At 42.6% G+C, this 17,945-nt stretch overlaps 1 protein-coding gene across 1 annotated transcript; it reads left to right on the forward strand.

Moving 5' to 3' along the window:
• The first annotated feature begins 5,837 nt into the window (after nt 1-5,837).
• Nucleotides 5,838-17,945, forward strand: LOC142390465 (uncharacterized). The gene is made up of 5 exons (XM_075475909.1): nt 5,838-6,764; nt 9,583-9,862; nt 9,984-10,027; nt 13,711-13,791; nt 13,937-17,945. Exons 1-5 carry the CDS (start codon nt 5,880-5,882, stop codon nt 14,606-14,608), a joined length of 1,962 nt encoding a protein of 653 aa, XP_075332024.1. The 5' UTR covers nt 5,838-5,879; the 3' UTR covers nt 14,609-17,945.

Here is a 17,945-nt window from a genome sequence, read left to right on the forward strand (position 1 = left end):
ACTTCATACTGCATACTACATACTGCATGCTGCATACTGCAAACTACATACTTCATACTGCATACTGCATACTTCATACTGCATACTGCATACTACATACTTCATACTGCATACTGCATACTACATACTTCATACTGCATACTGCATACTTCATACTGCATACTGCATACTACATACTGCATACTACATACTGCATACTGCATGCTGCATACTGCAAACTACATACTGCATACTACATACTGCATACTACATACTGCATACTTCATACTGCATACTACATACTGCATACTGCATGCTGCATACTGCATGCTGCATACTGCAAACTACATACTGCATATTGCAATCTACATACTGCATACTACATACTACATACTGCATACTTCATACTGCATACTACATACTACATACTGCATACTACATACTTCATACTACATACTGCATACTTCATACTGCATACTACATACTACATACTGCATACTACATACTTCATACTGCATACTACATACTGCATACTTCATACTTCATACTACATACTGCATACTGCATACTACATACTGCAAACTACATACTGCATACTTCATACTGCATACTGCATACTTCATACTTCATACTGCATACTACATACTGCATACTTCATACTGCATACTACATACTACATACTGCATACTACATACTTCATACTGCATACTGCATACTACATACTGCATACTGCATACTTCATACTACATACTGCAAACTACATACTGCATACTTCATACTACATACTGCAAACTACATACTGCATACTTCATACTGCATACTGCATACTACATACTACATACTTCATACTGCATACTGCATACTCCATACTACATACTGCATACTACATACTGCATACTGCATGCTGCATACTGCAAACTACATACTGCATACTACATACTGCATACTACATACTACATACTGCATACTTCATACTACATACTGCATACTACATACTGCATACTACATACTGCATACTGCATACTACATACTGCATGCTGCATACTGCATGCTGCATACTTCAAACTACATACTGCATACTACATACTACATACTACATACTGCATACTCATCGATCAGACAGTATGCATAGCGTTTACCCACAATGCATCTCGCTCCTGCCTGAGCCGAAATCAGCCGGCCTGAAGCTGATTTCTCTTAAGCTCTAAACTCTGTAAACTTTAGCAACATTCGAAACATTTTCAGGTGAGAAAGTAGTCGTTTAGATCCCCAACGTGTTGAAAACCTGACAAAATACCGGCTGTTGACAATTTTGTTCACACGAATTCGATGCTACTAAAGCTAGCCGCAGTGAGCTAACGCACTTCCGGTTATTTTCACAAAATAAAATACCTGTTGCCTTTTATCATAGGGAAAGCCATTACCATGCAATTGGTGCTTTTGTTTTGAAAACAGGAAGTGAACCTACCCTCGTTGTAGCTAGCTTGAAACTGCCGCTTTGACAGGAAATGACGATCGGCGACGTCACGTAACGTTGCATCTTGGGTAGTTTGAGTATGAGTAGTAACCTCATGATGCATACCCAACATTTCGGAGAATTTAGTATGCATCCGGGAACTTAAAAAAGTTAAAGTTAGTATGAGTAGTAGGAGAAGTATGCGGTTTCAAACACAGCCTAAATGTCATCAGCAGTGATGTTTCCTTGTTTGTAATGTTCGGCCTGCTGTTTGCTGCCTGTTGGTGGGTCTTAATCCATCTTTCTGTTCAGAGAAAGCTGTTCCAGAACTGCTCAGGCTTTTTACAGTCCCACTCAGGCACTTATTTCTCTCTTTAATAACAACTTTCTCAGTTAGGTCTGTCTCTAGCGGCTTCAAAGTTGATTTGCTTGGTCGTTGGGTCACTTAGTCGGGAACTCAGCAGCTCTCTCGGCTTCTTGTGCAAACTTCTCCTTGTATTCTGCTAGCTTCTCATTTAATCTGTTCCTGAAGGCATATTGAAATTAACTGTACACCCCCAGTTCTGTGGGAGGTATCTGCTCTAATTGCCTTTTTTTCATCCAGGTGGCAGAATCATTCTCAGTCTGACCCTAACGCAGTGCTTCTCAAAGTGTGGGAAACGGAGACATGGCAAATCTCAAGGTTACATACAGAATCCCGCAATGCAACCACATGCTTTTCAGCTGTGGCATCTCTGAAAACAAAACACAGATCTCAGCTCAACATTGAGACTTGAGTGGCAGTTTCAAGTCTGCAACCACATTTTGAGAAGCTGTGCAAAACAGGCTCATTGCAGCCACTAATGCAGGGACACATTTTAGTTGTTTTTGTTTTTTGTACAGATTGCAAATGAAACGCTTTTATTTTCTCTTTTTGAACTTTGTGTTATTTGATGTTATTGATTTTGATTCATTATAAAATATGACGTTACTTGGTGTTAGTTCAATAAAGTTGAAATGTAATTTGTCAATATTTTTGTTGGGGCGACAGGGGGCAGGTGGGGCTTGGAAATCCCCCGTGAGAACCACTGCCCTAACGGCTCTGAGACCAGTTTGCCTTGCCAGGGTTTCATCCCTTCTCCTGCGAGGAATCGCTTCCTTATCGAGGAGATTTAGTTCCCCCACGATCCTGAGAGCTTTGATGTTACACATCTAGAAGAAAAGTTTTATTTCTTGTATTGTCAGTATGGAGCTGAATGGTCCAGAAAAACCATGTGTCCATGTGCAGTGATGCTTATATTGCCTTTATGTGTCCCATGGTGGACTCCGATGTGCTCTATCCTCTTCCAGTAGCAGATATCAGCGGTATGATCAAGAATTACTCACGCAGTTTCTATAGTTTACCAACTTCTGCAAATTCTGGCATCCAGGGAGCCCCCATTCCTGCGTTTGTCAGAGGCAAGTAAATGGTGGAAGGCCCGTTCCCAATGTTCCAGTTTTAGGGGTTGGCTTTTCTTCTTCTTCTTTAGTTCCCCTGCATCACAGAATTCTGACAATCCTGAACAGATAATCGATGAAAAACTATTCAACAGTTCAGGAAAACGCTGATCTTAGTTTAAAGCATCTATTGTTTCCCTCTCATACCTCTCTCACCCCGACGGGCTCCAAACTCTGACCTCGTGACCCTAAAGAGGAGGTAGAGGGTATAGAAGATGGATGGATGGATGTTTGGTGGGCATTAACAACTGGTACCATGGTAAGATTTAAGCATTAAAAAGTGTTGGTGAAATGATAAAGCACGATCAGAAACACTGCTGTGATGGCTTTGTTTCTGCAGGATGGACTGATTCACGTGCACTTTGATCTTTGGCCGCATGCTTTGGGTTCACAGCAGCAGCTTCCACAGGAAACTCACCCGCCTGTTTCGCCTTTTACCTGCTTCAGTGTTGAAGAAACAGCTCATGATTCAACTGTCAGTGAACTCTCCTACAAATTACACTGCTATCAAGTAACCTGCCAACCCAGGAAACAGGAAACCAGGAGAGCTGGCCGGCAGTCCATGGAGGGATGCTACCTGTGCGCGAATCAGGCCACATTGCATGCGACTGCCCAGCACCTTCGCCAGGAGAGCCAGCTCCCCAGCTGGCTTTAAACTAAGATGGGGTGGCACATAGGGATGGGAATCGAAAACCGGTTCTTGTTAAGAACCGGTTCCCAGTGTTTCAATTCCTTGGAATCGTTTTGGTGATTTTGCAAACGATTCCCTTATCAATGCCAGTGGGCGCGAATGACGTCACCATGTAACATTGCGTGGCGAGTCCAGCGCAGCCAGCAGCCAACAGTAAACATGGCGCCCAAGCGTTACAAACGCTCGAAAGTTTGGTTACACATTACTAAAAAAGACGACAACAGGGCAACTTGCAAAGTGAATATTTCACCAAAGGGAGGAAATACTACCAACATGCAATAACTATGAATGAATGTCGCGTTTTCGATCCGCTCCGGACTAACGTTGGTGAATCTGAACCCAGCAACGTTAGCAACGTTAGCATGTCCTCGGCTAACACTGCAGCTAACTAACTAACTAACAAACACTGCCTATCATGTTAGCGCCATTTGCCTGATTGTAAAAGCTGCTGTTAGTAACGGTTAAGGTTAAATGAATGCCTTCTCAGGCATTACATTTAGAGGAAATCATGAGAGACAGAGCCTGACTGGCTCAGAGCCAGAGGCTGGTGGTACTACCCCCAGTTCACGTCTAAACAACGTTGATGCTAATCGACCGGTTTGTTGTCCTTTTTCTCCAAATGAAAATCGATAAGGGAACCGACAAAGAACTGAATCGTTAAGCAGAATCGAAAATGGAATTGGAATCGTAAAAATCAATTCCCATACCAAGTGGCACAGTGGGAGAACTTTCATCCAAGATTACCTCAACCTCCCCTTCCATGCCACAACCATGACTTGGCCATCTTGGCCGAGCTCTTGGACTGTACATGGACTGTGACATCAACGGCACCCAATGCAGGGCCTTAGTGAACACTGGGTCCACCATCTCGTTGATTCGTCCCGGGACTCTACTTGGAACTGCTGGACCAAGACCCAAGGGTTGGAGACTTTGCTACCATTGCCAGTCCCCTACATCGACTGACCCAGAAAGGACAAGCTTTCCAATGGAGTAGGGACTGGGCCAATGCTTCTGCCAAGCTCTGGGTGGCCCTTATTGAGGTCCCTGTGTTGGCTTAGCCCAATCTTCAGCGACCCCTTAATTTTTGACACAGACGGCAGTGATGTGGGCATCAGTGCGGTGTTGTCCCAGGATGAAGAGCAAGAAGGCCGTGGTCCCTAGTTCCCGAGGGCCGCAGTCCCTAGTTCCAGAGGGCCGTGGTCCCTAGTTCCAGAGGGCCGTGGTCCCTAGTTCAAGAGGGCCGTGGTCCCTAGTTCCCGAGGGCCGTGGTCCCTAGTTCCAGAGGGCCGTGGTCCCTAGTTCCCGAGGGCCGTGGTCCCTAGTTCCAGAGGGCCGTGGTCCCCAGTTCCTGTATGTCTGAATGCGGGAGAAAACGGCCCTGTGGATTAAAAGGTTATAGGAGCTGCAGAAGGTTCCTACAGTCCGAATGCGGCTATTGACTGTTTTCCCTGCCGCCCTCTGGTAAGAGGTTCAGAAAAAGGTTTTTTTTCATCAAGAGTAGAACAGCCAGATTACACCACAGCTTCATCCCCCCACCATAAGACTGCCAAACTCCCAACAACCCCCCCTCCAATCATATGAGACACTAGTAACTTTACATGAACTATATTGTTATAATACATCCTGCTGCCACATATCATTTTCTGCAAGATGCTACACTTCTGTAAATAAGTCATATATTTTTTATTCGGTTTCTATTTCTTTTATATTTTATATACTTCATATTGATACTGTTTTACTTGTCTTCTGTTTTCTTGGAGCTTTGCATCGTAATCTTACTCAATTGTGCTTTTAAATGACTAAAGTCTGTCTAAGTCTCTAACAAACTGTAATGAAAGTGAAAGTGTTGCAACCAGTGGGAACAGATACTGTTCTGTATGTTTTTCAGCTTCTAACCTTTAATCGTCACTATTTTAAATTCAAGTCTGGGAAACATTAGGTGGTTATTTCAATCTTTGTGAAAATTCAGGTCTTTCAATGAACTTTAAATGAAATCCTCTAGGAAAACAAAACTTTTTTCAGCTGTTCAGTGTGATCTGTGTTTGTGTTTAACCGATAAGCACAGCTTCTGTCATCTTCTTCAGGACTCATATGTCAGCGTTAACAGAGAGTTAGAGTGACTTTGCTGCCCAGAAACACCTCCCTCTGACTTTAATCTCACTGATGGAGGTGGAGCAGCAGGTGTGGCTCCCATGAGAATATAAAAGTTATCTTCTTAAAAAACAGGAAATCATTTTGAAGTTTCAGCGTTCAGCAGATACTAACTGTCCACCAAAGATGAAGAGCTTCCTGGCGAATTTTCCTTTCGAGAAAGTCAGCGTCTTTGTCACCATCGTTGTGAGTTTCACCTACAACGTTCTGCTTGAGAGAGAAGTTACATGCACCTGTAAACCAGATGATAAAGACTGTAATATCTACATGGCAACGCCAGTTGTTATCATATTTCTCGTGATACTCTGGACGGACAAGAAGGTTTTTTGGAGCTGCAGATATACGTGTACATGTTCATGTAAATGTACATGTGGAGGAGGACGGCAGCAGAATGAACGAGTGGAAGAGCAGCAGAATGAACGAGTGGAAGAGCAGCAGAATGAACGAGTGGAAAGGCAGCAGAATGAACGAGTGGAAAGGCAGCAGAATGAACGAGTGGAAGGGCAGCAGAATGAACGAGTGGAAAGGCAGCAGAATGAACGAGTGGAAGGGCAGCAGAACGAACGAGTGGAAGAGCAGCAGAATGAACGAGTGGAAAGGCAGCAGAATGAACGAGTGGAAGAGCAGCAGAATGAACGAGTGGAAAGGCAGCAGAATGAACGAGTGGAAGAGCAGCAGAATGAACGAGTGGAAAGGCAGCAGAATGAACGAGTGGAAAGGCAGCAGAATGAACGAGTGGAAGAGCAGCAGAATGAACGAGTGGAAAGGCAGCAGAATGAACGGGAGGCATCATGCTGTGGATGCTGCGGATGCCAGTTTTGCGTAATATTTTTCCTCAGATTTTTCAAAGCAGGTCTTGTGGGTTGCCTGTGGTCCGTCTCTGTGTTCATTGATGGAGACTGGTATGTCTGCTGTTATAATAATTACACTGCTCACCCACGGTTACCCTGCAAAACAAACATCACAGCTGAGGAACAACTGATCATCGCTGAACTGAAAAATACATCCAGGGTGAGTGTTAAACTGTTTGAACTCTTTGGTTATAATTACACTGTAAAGAATTTCCCTGTAAAATAACAGTAAAATACCTGCTGCCAGTATTTTACAGTGCTACTACTGTTATTTATTTGAACAGTATATTACCGTTTTTTTGGATTACAGTATATGACCGTAGAATAATGGTAGGTGTTGTAGTTATTTTACAGTGCAACTACTGTTATCTATCAAACAGTATAATACTGTAATTTGGATTACAGTACATGACGGTAGGATAACTGTGTTTTAGTAATTTTACAGTGCATCTACCGTAATTTATTTAACGGTATAATAACGCATTTTGGATTACGGTACATGACAGTAGGAGAATTGTGGGTTTTGGTAATTTTACAGTTATATGCCACTGTGTTATAAAATCTGCTATTTTTGCATTCGTATAAATCCTCACCAATTTAAAACCAAAGTATGCAGGGCTTTTCAAATACCCAGCCCTAGACTACCACAGTCATCCTAACAGCCAGTCAACATCCAGAAGTCCTACAATAAACACACAGCTCGACTTTCTTGTATTTTAATAACATCTTGCCTTCTAGTGCTTAGAGTGGTTCAGAAACACATTCAGCAACAACTCACATTCATCACTGTTCAGAACTAACTCTAACACCGCTTCCCAGAACCGACAGTACTGCGCCTCACTTTAAACTTATTCAGCTGATATTTAATTTCACTTAATAAGTTATTTCACTTAAGAACTTCTACTAAACTTTTGTCTGCCTCAGTTTCTATATTCAACATATGGTTTCTATGCATGCTGGCTCAATGAAGACAGTGGCGGCTGGTAAGATAAATTTTTAGGCTGTGCCACATCCAGTGATTGTCAAACGTTTTAAAATGAGTTAATGCAAAAAAGTAAAGTAAAATGTCATTTATTTCCACTTAAAAGTTTATACATTCAACAATTACTTTATTCCATCATGGAATAACACTATAACACTGACAAATACTAGAAAATTTCTGAAGAGATTTTGATGGGTGCCAATCTACTGCCCGCCATATCAACAAACTGTTTGGTTCAGTTGAAGTTGAGAGTCTCCTGTCACATATAAACTTTGAATGATGTCGTATGGCGTATGGAGTTAAGAGGCCCCCAAAATAGGGAAGTTGTTGGCATTTTTTACTCGTTAAGTGCTTTTCAATCGATTTTCCCATTGACATAAGACATAAGACATGTCTGCTGAAGACAGTTATTAAATTTTTTATCAAGGTCCTGTTTAAAATACAGCTTTTATGGCGTTTTCAAAATGGCCTTGTTAAGTGCTTTTCAATGCATTTTCCCATTGCATTGTGGGTATTTTCAAACTTCCCCTCACTATCAGTTTAAAGGAGAAACGCAGATCAGATCATAACATGAAGCTGTTATAACAGGGCATCCATCTTGGCTCTGCCCTCATAAGCAGTCTTAGAACAGAGCAGGCTAACAAGGCGTTGCTCCGGTAACAGGAGCAGGTGCTGCTCGTCTGTGTCACTGACATGTACGTTCACTATGGCTTCTTAAAATCGCTCTATAATTTTGACTGCACTCGAACAAGCGGTCGCTGTTCGAAAAGTAAAAGTCGTATCCGAATAATTTTTGAACCGTCAGCGCCCTAAGAGACGGCAGAAGCCAGCGGTGTAATTTTCATTTGGCTACTATGTGTGGCTCGTTTTTTATGGCAGTTTTAAAATAATTTTTCACCTGAATTTGATGACTTTAGGCCTTTATAATGAAAATGGAGGCGACCTCTGCGCTCAGAGGCATTTTGTGATAAATCTGTGTGGCAGAGCACAATGAGTGTGACTTTGGGTGAAAGAGGACAAAAATGCCTACGTTTTGAAGTAAAATTTGTCCAGATCGGGCAGATATTTTGGACATGAGAGAAATTTGTTCGAGGAATTGGTGCAGTATCGAATTTAGAGTGAGAAGAAGAGTGGGAGAGACACCTCAGCTGAGATGTAGTCTTCCTAAAACGTAAACTGCCGTTGTGTCAAAGCTGTATAATGTATCAACAAACCCTTTGGTTCAGTTAAAGCTGAAAGGCTCCTGTCACATATAAACTTTGAATGAGGTATGTGTGATGCTGTATGGCTGAGTTATAAGGCCTCTAAAATAGGCAATTTTTTGTAAAATTCTTATGATTGATGCTTTATGTTGGGAGGGCGGCGCCCTAGCGCCCTCTGCTGGCCAGCCGCTGCTGCAAAGTAAAGCATAACTTTTAACTGCTCTGTGGAAATTCCACAGTTAGTATATTGTCACTAAAAAATGAGGAGTTTGATCAGTAAAGAAATGCTTTCATCAAAATAGGATAGTAAGCCCGCAGTAAGATGCTGATGGATAATGACTGGACTTGAGAAGGGATGTCTCCACTGCTTGACAGAAAATACTGTTTTATTCTGTTAAATTACAGTTTATTACTGTTAATTTACATGTAAGCATGAATACTTAACAGTATTTTACAATTATTTTAAAATGCAGTAAGATACTGTAGTAATCCACCGTAAATTAAATTTACAAGAATTCATTACATATACTGTTTTATTCTGTTAAATTACAGTTATCTACTGGTATTGTTAAATGACTGATTTAACTGTTAATTTACATGTGAGGGATGAATATTCAACAGTATTTTACAATTATTGTAAGATACAGTAGGATACTGTTGTAATTCCACAGTAAATATACAGCAATTCGTTACAGCGTGGTATTTATTCTAACTGGTTAGTCTGCATCACTGTGACATCACTGAATGAGCAGAGTAACACTGTGATTAAACATGTACCTCTGATCTGTTTTTAGCTGATTGGCTTCATTGTGATCTTGGGAATCCTCGTCGTTGCAATCGGGATCTCATCACCTTGCTGGAAGAACTGCTGTGCAGAAGAAGGAGGATGCTGTGATAAAAGAATTCTGTATGATAAACTGATTGCGGAAGAAGAGGAAAGTGTGTTGGATGAGGTTCTGAGATCAAAAGCGAAAGCTGAGCTGCGTGAAAATATTAAAAACAAATTTAAAGCTGGACGGTTGAGGGAATGTTTCCATGTTGCTGAGGAACTGATTGACAGGACAGGACCTCCAGGTGAATAACCAACACTCATCAGCTTCTTTCTGCTCAGATGTTACAGCTTTATAATTACCGCACCTGCACCTTTAAATATTCTTCAGGTTCACATCCTGAATATTCTTCTTTTTCCCTTAAGGTCAGAACCTTGATGTAGATCAACAAACTCAGACATATTTACAGGTATGTTGCTCTTCACACAGATTGGGTCGTCTCTAACTGACATTTACTCCGTCTCTCATTGTGCATGTTGTTAGAACTGTTAGTATAAAGCGGCTTTTTACTCTCTCTTGCATTATGTTTATCACTGAAGAAGACGGTCACTGTTGGCAAACTTGCCTTTTATTTCTGGTGGGGAATTAAGACAGTCAGTACACACATCTGAAAAATGTGAAAGGAAAGTCCAGGTTAGCTAACGACATGCAGCACTTAGCCATTTTATAAACAAAAAAAGACAAAAATACCGTCAGCATTTATGTTGATGATATAGTTGAGCTCATAACTCGTGCACCTACCAGGGAGACAGCGAGATCCGACTGTTGTTCACCACCGGGGGTAACAACCTTAACCTCCAGAACCGTAGGACTTAGGGCCGGCACGGTTTATGTATTCGTACCGAACCATCACGGTTCGGTACGCACATTGCCACGCAGAATACACACGGTACGGAAGTTTAATATTGATCTGAACGCGGAACTGTTATTTTGCAAGAGTTTCCTTCAGGACCGATTTAAACACTGCCACATGCAAGCTCTGATTGATCCGTAGAGATATACGCTTTCGGACAGAGTAGTGATAAGAACGCAGTTATCAGAACTGTCCTACTCGAATTTCATTCTGATAACTGTCCTTCCCCAGCGGAACTGTTTCAGTTTGCATTGCACATGAGTCGGGACCTGATGCGCCGCGCGCAGCCGTCCGCGTCAGTGACGTGTTAGCCGTTAGCCATTTAGCGCCACATTCAACAACAAAACAAAACCCGAGAGAAGAAAAAAACACCACAAAGAAGCTAATATGGAGAGCGGGGAGGCCACCGTGTTCATGGTCTGCATGATGGTGATATTAATCATGGACGATCACATCAGGCGTCTAACATGGAGGCTGGAAGAGCTCACAGAGAGAGTCAGGATCAAGCGCAGGCGATACTTTTTCGTTTCATGAAGGAAGAAAGGAGAGCAGCGCGCCGCAAACAAAGGAGACAACGTGTAAGTTTAACTTATTAAACACACGCCGGTTCTGTCTGTGTGGTATGATGAAACATTTCAGCTGTGATAGCATGACATGGGGCGTAGCTACCGACCACCACACACCTCCGTCAGATGCGTTCTATAAGAACTATGAAAAGACCCGACCAATTACGTCTCCCAAATGTATTACAACAACCCCTAGATACGAATACATGCAGAGCAAAAAAAACTAGAAAATTTCTGAAGAAATTTAGAAGGGGCCGGCCAAAGTGTGCGTATCGCTCAACCAATCACGGCTGCTCAGGAATGATTCGCAAGGCCTAAAGAAGAAGCATTCAAGCCTAAACGGCATCAAAGGATGACATGGATGCTTCTTCTTAAAGCGGTGAACTGGCCCTTTAAAGCGGCGAACTGTCCCTTTAAATAGGCGAACTGTCCCTTTAAATCGGCAAAGGACTGGCTGGGCCACTAATAGCCTTGTTTCTATGGTAACATTTAACTGACAGTTAAGCTGCCCCAGCTGCGGCTACACTAATTATATGAGACTCAGGCTTCTCAGAGCCAAAAAACCTCTACGAACAGATGCTTCCCATTCGGAAACCGTAAGAGCTACAGAAGAAATTCTCGCAGAATGAGCGAGGGACGCCTTTGGACTTCAATATTCCCGCGTTTCAGATCTGTAGCACATTCACAGTGAAAGCACGGATGAGAGAAAGGAGGGCTGCAGGAGCTGCTGAGATTCTGAGAATTGGATGAATTAAAATGGGGATTTGAGGTCTTTGAGCCCCGACATCACTTTGCTCTGAGGGGCTCTGAGAGCAAACGGTCAGCCCTAGATGAAATATGAAAACATTTTATGAATCCCAACATGCGTGCCTATATTATGACAGTACATAATGGCATTGGAGCGATATTTGTAGGCGTGAGGGCGATTCGAAAATGAATCTGAGGTCAGAACTCTTGCTCTTCCCACACTCTAATGAAATGGCAGTTGTGCTCTAAAAATTCACATTTTGCAGATTTTGGCCAAAACTTTGGGTCGCTTGGAGGCATGCTGTGGGAAATCCGTAGCAGGTATCGACATGGCGTCTTCACTTCTGAACACAGCACGGACGTATCTACAAACTGACATTTGAATGGCGTTTCTAGGTTAAGGCATGATGAAAAATTTTGGGTTTTTTATGATTTTTCCAGGTCATCCCCCTGTTTATTCCTAGGGGGGCTTTGGGGGGCTGTTTTTTGCTTATTACGTCGCCATGGTAACTCCAATCTTCAATAAAAGTAATAGCCCGCGAAAACTCATCGAGCCGGTCGTTTTGATATATATATTGTTGGGATGTAAATGTGGACGGAAGAATAAATATAGCCTATAAATAAATAAAGAGACACGTTTTCAATGTTAAATCCCATAGACTTTTGCCAAGGGAATAGTAATAAGTGCCTTGCCATGCACTTGCATGGAGGCCCCAATTACCGAAGCAATTGGAATCTACATCGCATCTGCTATGCGCCCATATTCCACTGTAGAAGAGGCAGGATTCAGATATCTATTACATGTGCTCGAACCTCGCTACACGCCTCCTTCGGCACTGTACGGAAAATGTACCGAACCGTGAGTTTTTTGTACCGTTCCACCCTGAGTAGGACTTATTTTGTGTGTTGTGTGAAGAGTTTTTTCATGGCAAGTGGAATCACACGACACCTTAAAGGGACAGTTCTCCTCTTCTGACATGAAGCTGTATGACATCCCATATCAGCAGCATCATTTCTGAACATCTTCTTACCCCCTGCTGCGTCCTGTGAGCAGAGTTCCAGCCTCGTTTTGGTGTTGATGAAGGTAGTCCTGCTCCAGGAAAAAGTCAGACCTCACAATCTCTTGGCGCTATTTTCTCTCCCTTCGTATCACTGCCTGCTGTGCAGAGCGAGCAGCAAACACCGTAACAGGCGCGGCTGTTGGCAGGCGGCAGCAGGCAGTGATACGAAGGGAGAGAAAATAGGGCCAAGAGATTGTGAGCTCTTTTTTTTTTTTTAATATTTTTTGGGGCTTTTAATGCCTTTATTATAGGACAGTGAAGAGAGACAGGAAGCAAGGGGCAGAGAGAGGGAAATAACACGCAGCAAAGGGCCGTCCGATGCGGGATTTGAACCGGGGCCAGCTGCACGAGGACTATAGCCTCTGTACATGGGGCGCCTGCTGTACCCACTACGCCACAGACCGCCCCCAGTTCTGATTTTTTCCTGGAGAACGATTTTGTGATGCAAATGTATTACTCTGTTGTTCTGAGAAGCAAAACGCTTTATTTTTTAAACCCCAGCAAACTAGCCGGACTACCTTCATCAACACCAAAACGAGGCTGGAACTCGGTTTTTGGAGGGTGCTCCTCCAGGGACTCCAAAAAGTGTGGGTATTCTGAACTGGTGTTTGGTGCAGAAGCACAAACAACAGAAGTAAATTCACAGCAACAACGGGAGCAAAGCTGATGATAAATGATTGACCAATCCTTCATAAAATGAGACACCAGGCACCACTAAAATGTTCCTCCTTTAAAGAGACAAACAAGATGAAATAGCAGCGTAACAGAAAGACAACGCAGGATTCAGACGTGACGTGTTATGTGGACATGGAGGCTACGACCACCAGACTGACTCTCTGTACTCTGTTGTATTATAACTCCTCAGTACTTCAGTCGCCATATTCAGGGGAACAGAACACCACAGAACCCGGCTGGGTCCAATGAACCAGGACCAAGTGGCATCCAGGTAGAACTTTGTTATCGTCTGGTTGCTGCATTTTTGGTTTTCATAGCACCGTATCTTAACAAAATGCATTTGTTGAATGCAATGTTTGAATTTAGCAGAAGAACTTATTGAAGACTCGAGTAATCCAAAACCTTCTGCATTGCAGGGGATTGACTCGGAAGGAGGAACCACGATAGCAGAACTACATCAGGAGCCACGGCAACAACCTGAACAGAGACAGCAGCAGGAACAGCAACAAGACCGGGATCAAATGGAGCAACAACATCAGGAGCAACAGCAGGAGCAACAGCTGGAGCAACAGCTGGATCAAGATGAGCAACATCAGGATCAAGATGAGCAACATCAGGAGCAACAGCTGGAGCAACAGCTGGAGCAACAGCTGGATCAAGATGAGCAACAACAGGAGCAACATCAGGATCAACAGCTGGATCAACAGCTGGAGCAACAGCTGGATCAACAGCTGGATCAAGATGAGCAACATCAGGAGCAACAGCTGGAGCAACAGCTGGATCAAGATGAGCAACATCAGGAGCAACAGCTGGAGCAACAGCTGGATCAAGATGAGCAACATCAGGAGCAACAGCTGGATCAAGATGAGCAACATCAGGAGCAACAGCTGGATCAAGATGAGCAACATCAGGAGCAACAGCTGGAGCAACAGCTGGATCAAGATGAGCAACATCAGGATCAACATCAGGAGCAACAGCTGGATCAAGATGAGCAACATCAGGAGACACATCAGGATCAAGATGAGCAACATCAGGATCAACATCAGGAGCAACAGCTGGATCAACATGAGCAACACACCAGGCTTTAGGCATTGTTTACAACGTGACCACAGTGCACGTCTGCAGGTTAATAAAGTGACGCGCAAAGGGCACAAAGCTAACATTTAATAACATGTAAGCTAACATTCACATTTTACATTTAGATGGAAAGCCATAAACGCACGTTAGCATTTGTCTGAAACTCTGAAAGTGAGTATTTAAGTAATAAACTAGTTAGATAGCTGCTTACATACATCTGCAGCTTCTTGCAACACGGCACTCTGGCGGGATTTTTTTGTTTGTGCACGCACCGACTTGGATGCTAGCCAGGCAGACAGACAATGAAATGGTACAGTCCGCTTCAGGGGTGTCTGACATTTTACTACAAGCATCTTCCTGGCATGAACATGGAATATACTGTGTATTGTAACCAGTGGCGGCTCCTCCATAGGGGCGATTTGTGCGACGCACTACCAAACACAGAGTTTTTTTTTTTTTTTTAATCTAGTTGCTAAGGCGGGACTGATCTACTGCAGGCAAACTGGTTGTATATGTCATTGTCCAATCAGATTAAGGTCGCGCCTGGTGTTGCTACGCCCATTTTGTGCGATTTCTGTCAGGGTCGAATTTGCACCAGGAAGCTCCCATTGACATGAATGGTACGTCCGTTTTTCAAAAATCCTGCTCCCAATGCATTTTCTATGAGGGTTTATGTGCTCGCACAAACGACGCACGACGTGCTTTCGTCATATGTCTGTTGCGCGGGACCATGAACATTCTACGTTGTTGTTGTAAAATTGTGGTTTTCAATAAAGAAAAAAAAAAAAAACATTCTACGAAGAAGTTTGGAAGAATTTTGCAGGATTTTCGGGCTCGCCTTGCAGCGAGGCAAAGATGAAACCGAGGGCTCCACCAACCCTGCTATTTTTCCAGGTAGTATTTGATGTAGCTAAATAACTTACCCTTTTGTGCTCAGTCATTGACTTGTAATGATTTAAATCTTTTATATAATGTATAATGACACATTCATTGTTAATGGTGCAGTATTATATTTAAAAAAGAGAGAAATCTCACATAAGTAAGCTGCACTTAACCATGTTTGACAATTGGTTATGCTTTTCTAAGTCATATTTTCCAAAACTTCAACAAACACTTCACTTGGATTTATATGCTGTCATTTTAATTACATTCTTTAGAATGAAAATTGAATGAATCTTATCATTAAGAGCTTATGTGTTTACTTATTTCATAGAATCCTGGAACAATATGAGGAAAATAAATAAATAATGGTTAAGGTGTAATATTAACTGATTGGAAAATTATGCAAAAAATAACAAAAAATAATTAAAGATTATTACAATAAATTATGCTACCTAGACAAATATACCTTAGTCCTATGGACTTTTATGGTACTTATGGACATAACGGGGAAAATTGCAGAGTCACTTTGGTTATTTGGCAGACCAAATAACCCCTCGACTCTGCGTTGTGTTTATTTAAGGAAGACAAGGAGTTTCTGGACGATTGGACATTTTATTTCCTGTGTGGGAACATAACAGGTATGCATCAGTGCAATCGGTTCAGCTTCGCACAGCACACTCTGATGCAGCTTTCACAGACTGGAAACTGCACTACCTAAAAAAAAATGTCAGGAGCCGCCACTGATTGTAACATACATGGGGGGTGAAGTCGTAATTGGGGGGGGAGTCAAACCCCCTGTAAGTCACACTCTGCTGGTAACCACTGCAGCTTCGGTTGTTCCTGCATGTTTAACCCACAGTCTAAAAAATAACCTTTCTTCAATCTTGCAGTCAGATATTTTTGTATTTTGTACCTCTGAAGATGATTTAAACTTTTTAAACTGCCTTTCTCCTCGCAGGTCTCTTTGTTTCGAGAGTAAATAAGGAACACGTCTCATAAGAGATGGGACAGGAGCAACAAAACCTGGAAAAACAACAATGAAATACAGGAGCGGTCAACGGGCGCCAAAATGCCCTATTTTGGAGGCCTCATAACTCAGCCATACAGCATCACACAGACCTCATTCAAAGTTTATATGTGACAGGAGACTCTCGGCTTTAACTGAACTAAAGGGTTTGTTGATACATTATACAGCTTTGACACAACGGCAGTTTACATTTGAGGAAGACTACATCTCGGCCGAGGTGCTTCTCCCACTCTGTTTCTCTCTCAAAATTTGATACTGCACCAATTCCTCAAACAAATGTCTCTCATGTCCAAAATTTTTTTACTTCAAAACGTAGGTATTTTTGTCACTCATTGTGCTCTGCCTCACAGATTTCTCACAAATCGCCTCTGAGCGCAGAGAGTCGGCCCTCCAGCTGACATTCCGCCCATTATAAACGCCTAAAATCATAAAATTCAGGTGAAAAATGATTTTAAAACTGCCATAGAAAAAGAGCCTAACATAGTGGCCGAATGAAAATTACACCACTGGCTTCTGCCGTCTCTTGGGACGCTGACAGTTCAAGAATTATTCGGATACGACTTTTACTTTTCGAACAGCGGCCGTTTGTTCGAGACATTAGGCTACAGTCAAAATTATAGTCTAATTTTAAGAAGCCATAGTGAGCGTACATGTCAGTGACACAGACGAGCAGCACCTGCTCCTGTTACCGGAGCAACGCCTTGTTAGCCTGCTCTGTTCTAAGACTGTATATGAGGGCAGAGCCAAGATGGCTGCCCTGTTATAACAGCTTCATGTTATGAATCTGATCTGCGTTTCTCCTTTAAACTGAGAGTGAGGGGAAGTTTGAAAATACCCACAATGCAATGGGAAAATGCATTGAAAAGCACTTACCGAGGCAATATTGAAAATGCCTCAAAAGCTGTATTTTAAACAGGACCTTAATAAAAATGACATAACTGTCTACAGCACACCTGTCTTAGGAATTTTGGGCCTCGCAGAGCAGCACTTAACGAACCATAAAATGCAAGTAAATCCTGTGCTGGCAGCTTTACAAACCACAACATAACCAGATGATTTGATGCTTTATTTATCTGTGGTCGCTGCAGAATGAAATATTAAGAAGAAAAGAGGAAGAACAACAGCAACGGGAAGAGAAAGCAGCGAGACGGAACATCAACACCACTAATTCTGTTCAGGTTTCAGCTGTTGGCAGCAGACAGGAATTGATGCCCGTTCAGACGGTTTACAGCGCCTCCTATTTTCTTCTCAGACGTGGTGCTGTTGGCCTGTGTTAGGTGCTGTCAAGATTAATTAACCAATACTGACCTCAGGGTAGCGAGAGGCCAGACTTACAGACTCTTATCAGACTCATCAATCCATCGTTTCCCCATTTTAGTTATACCTCTCTCTCAACCCGTATTTTATTGTAAACACTGCAAATTATCCCTGTTACTGTC

The sequence above is a fragment of the Odontesthes bonariensis genome, chromosome 10, assembly GCF_027942865.1.
Source record: "Odontesthes bonariensis isolate fOdoBon6 chromosome 10, fOdoBon6.hap1, whole genome shotgun sequence".
In the NCBI taxonomy this organism is placed as follows: Eukaryota; Metazoa; Chordata; class Actinopteri; order Atheriniformes; family Atherinopsidae; genus Odontesthes; species Odontesthes bonariensis.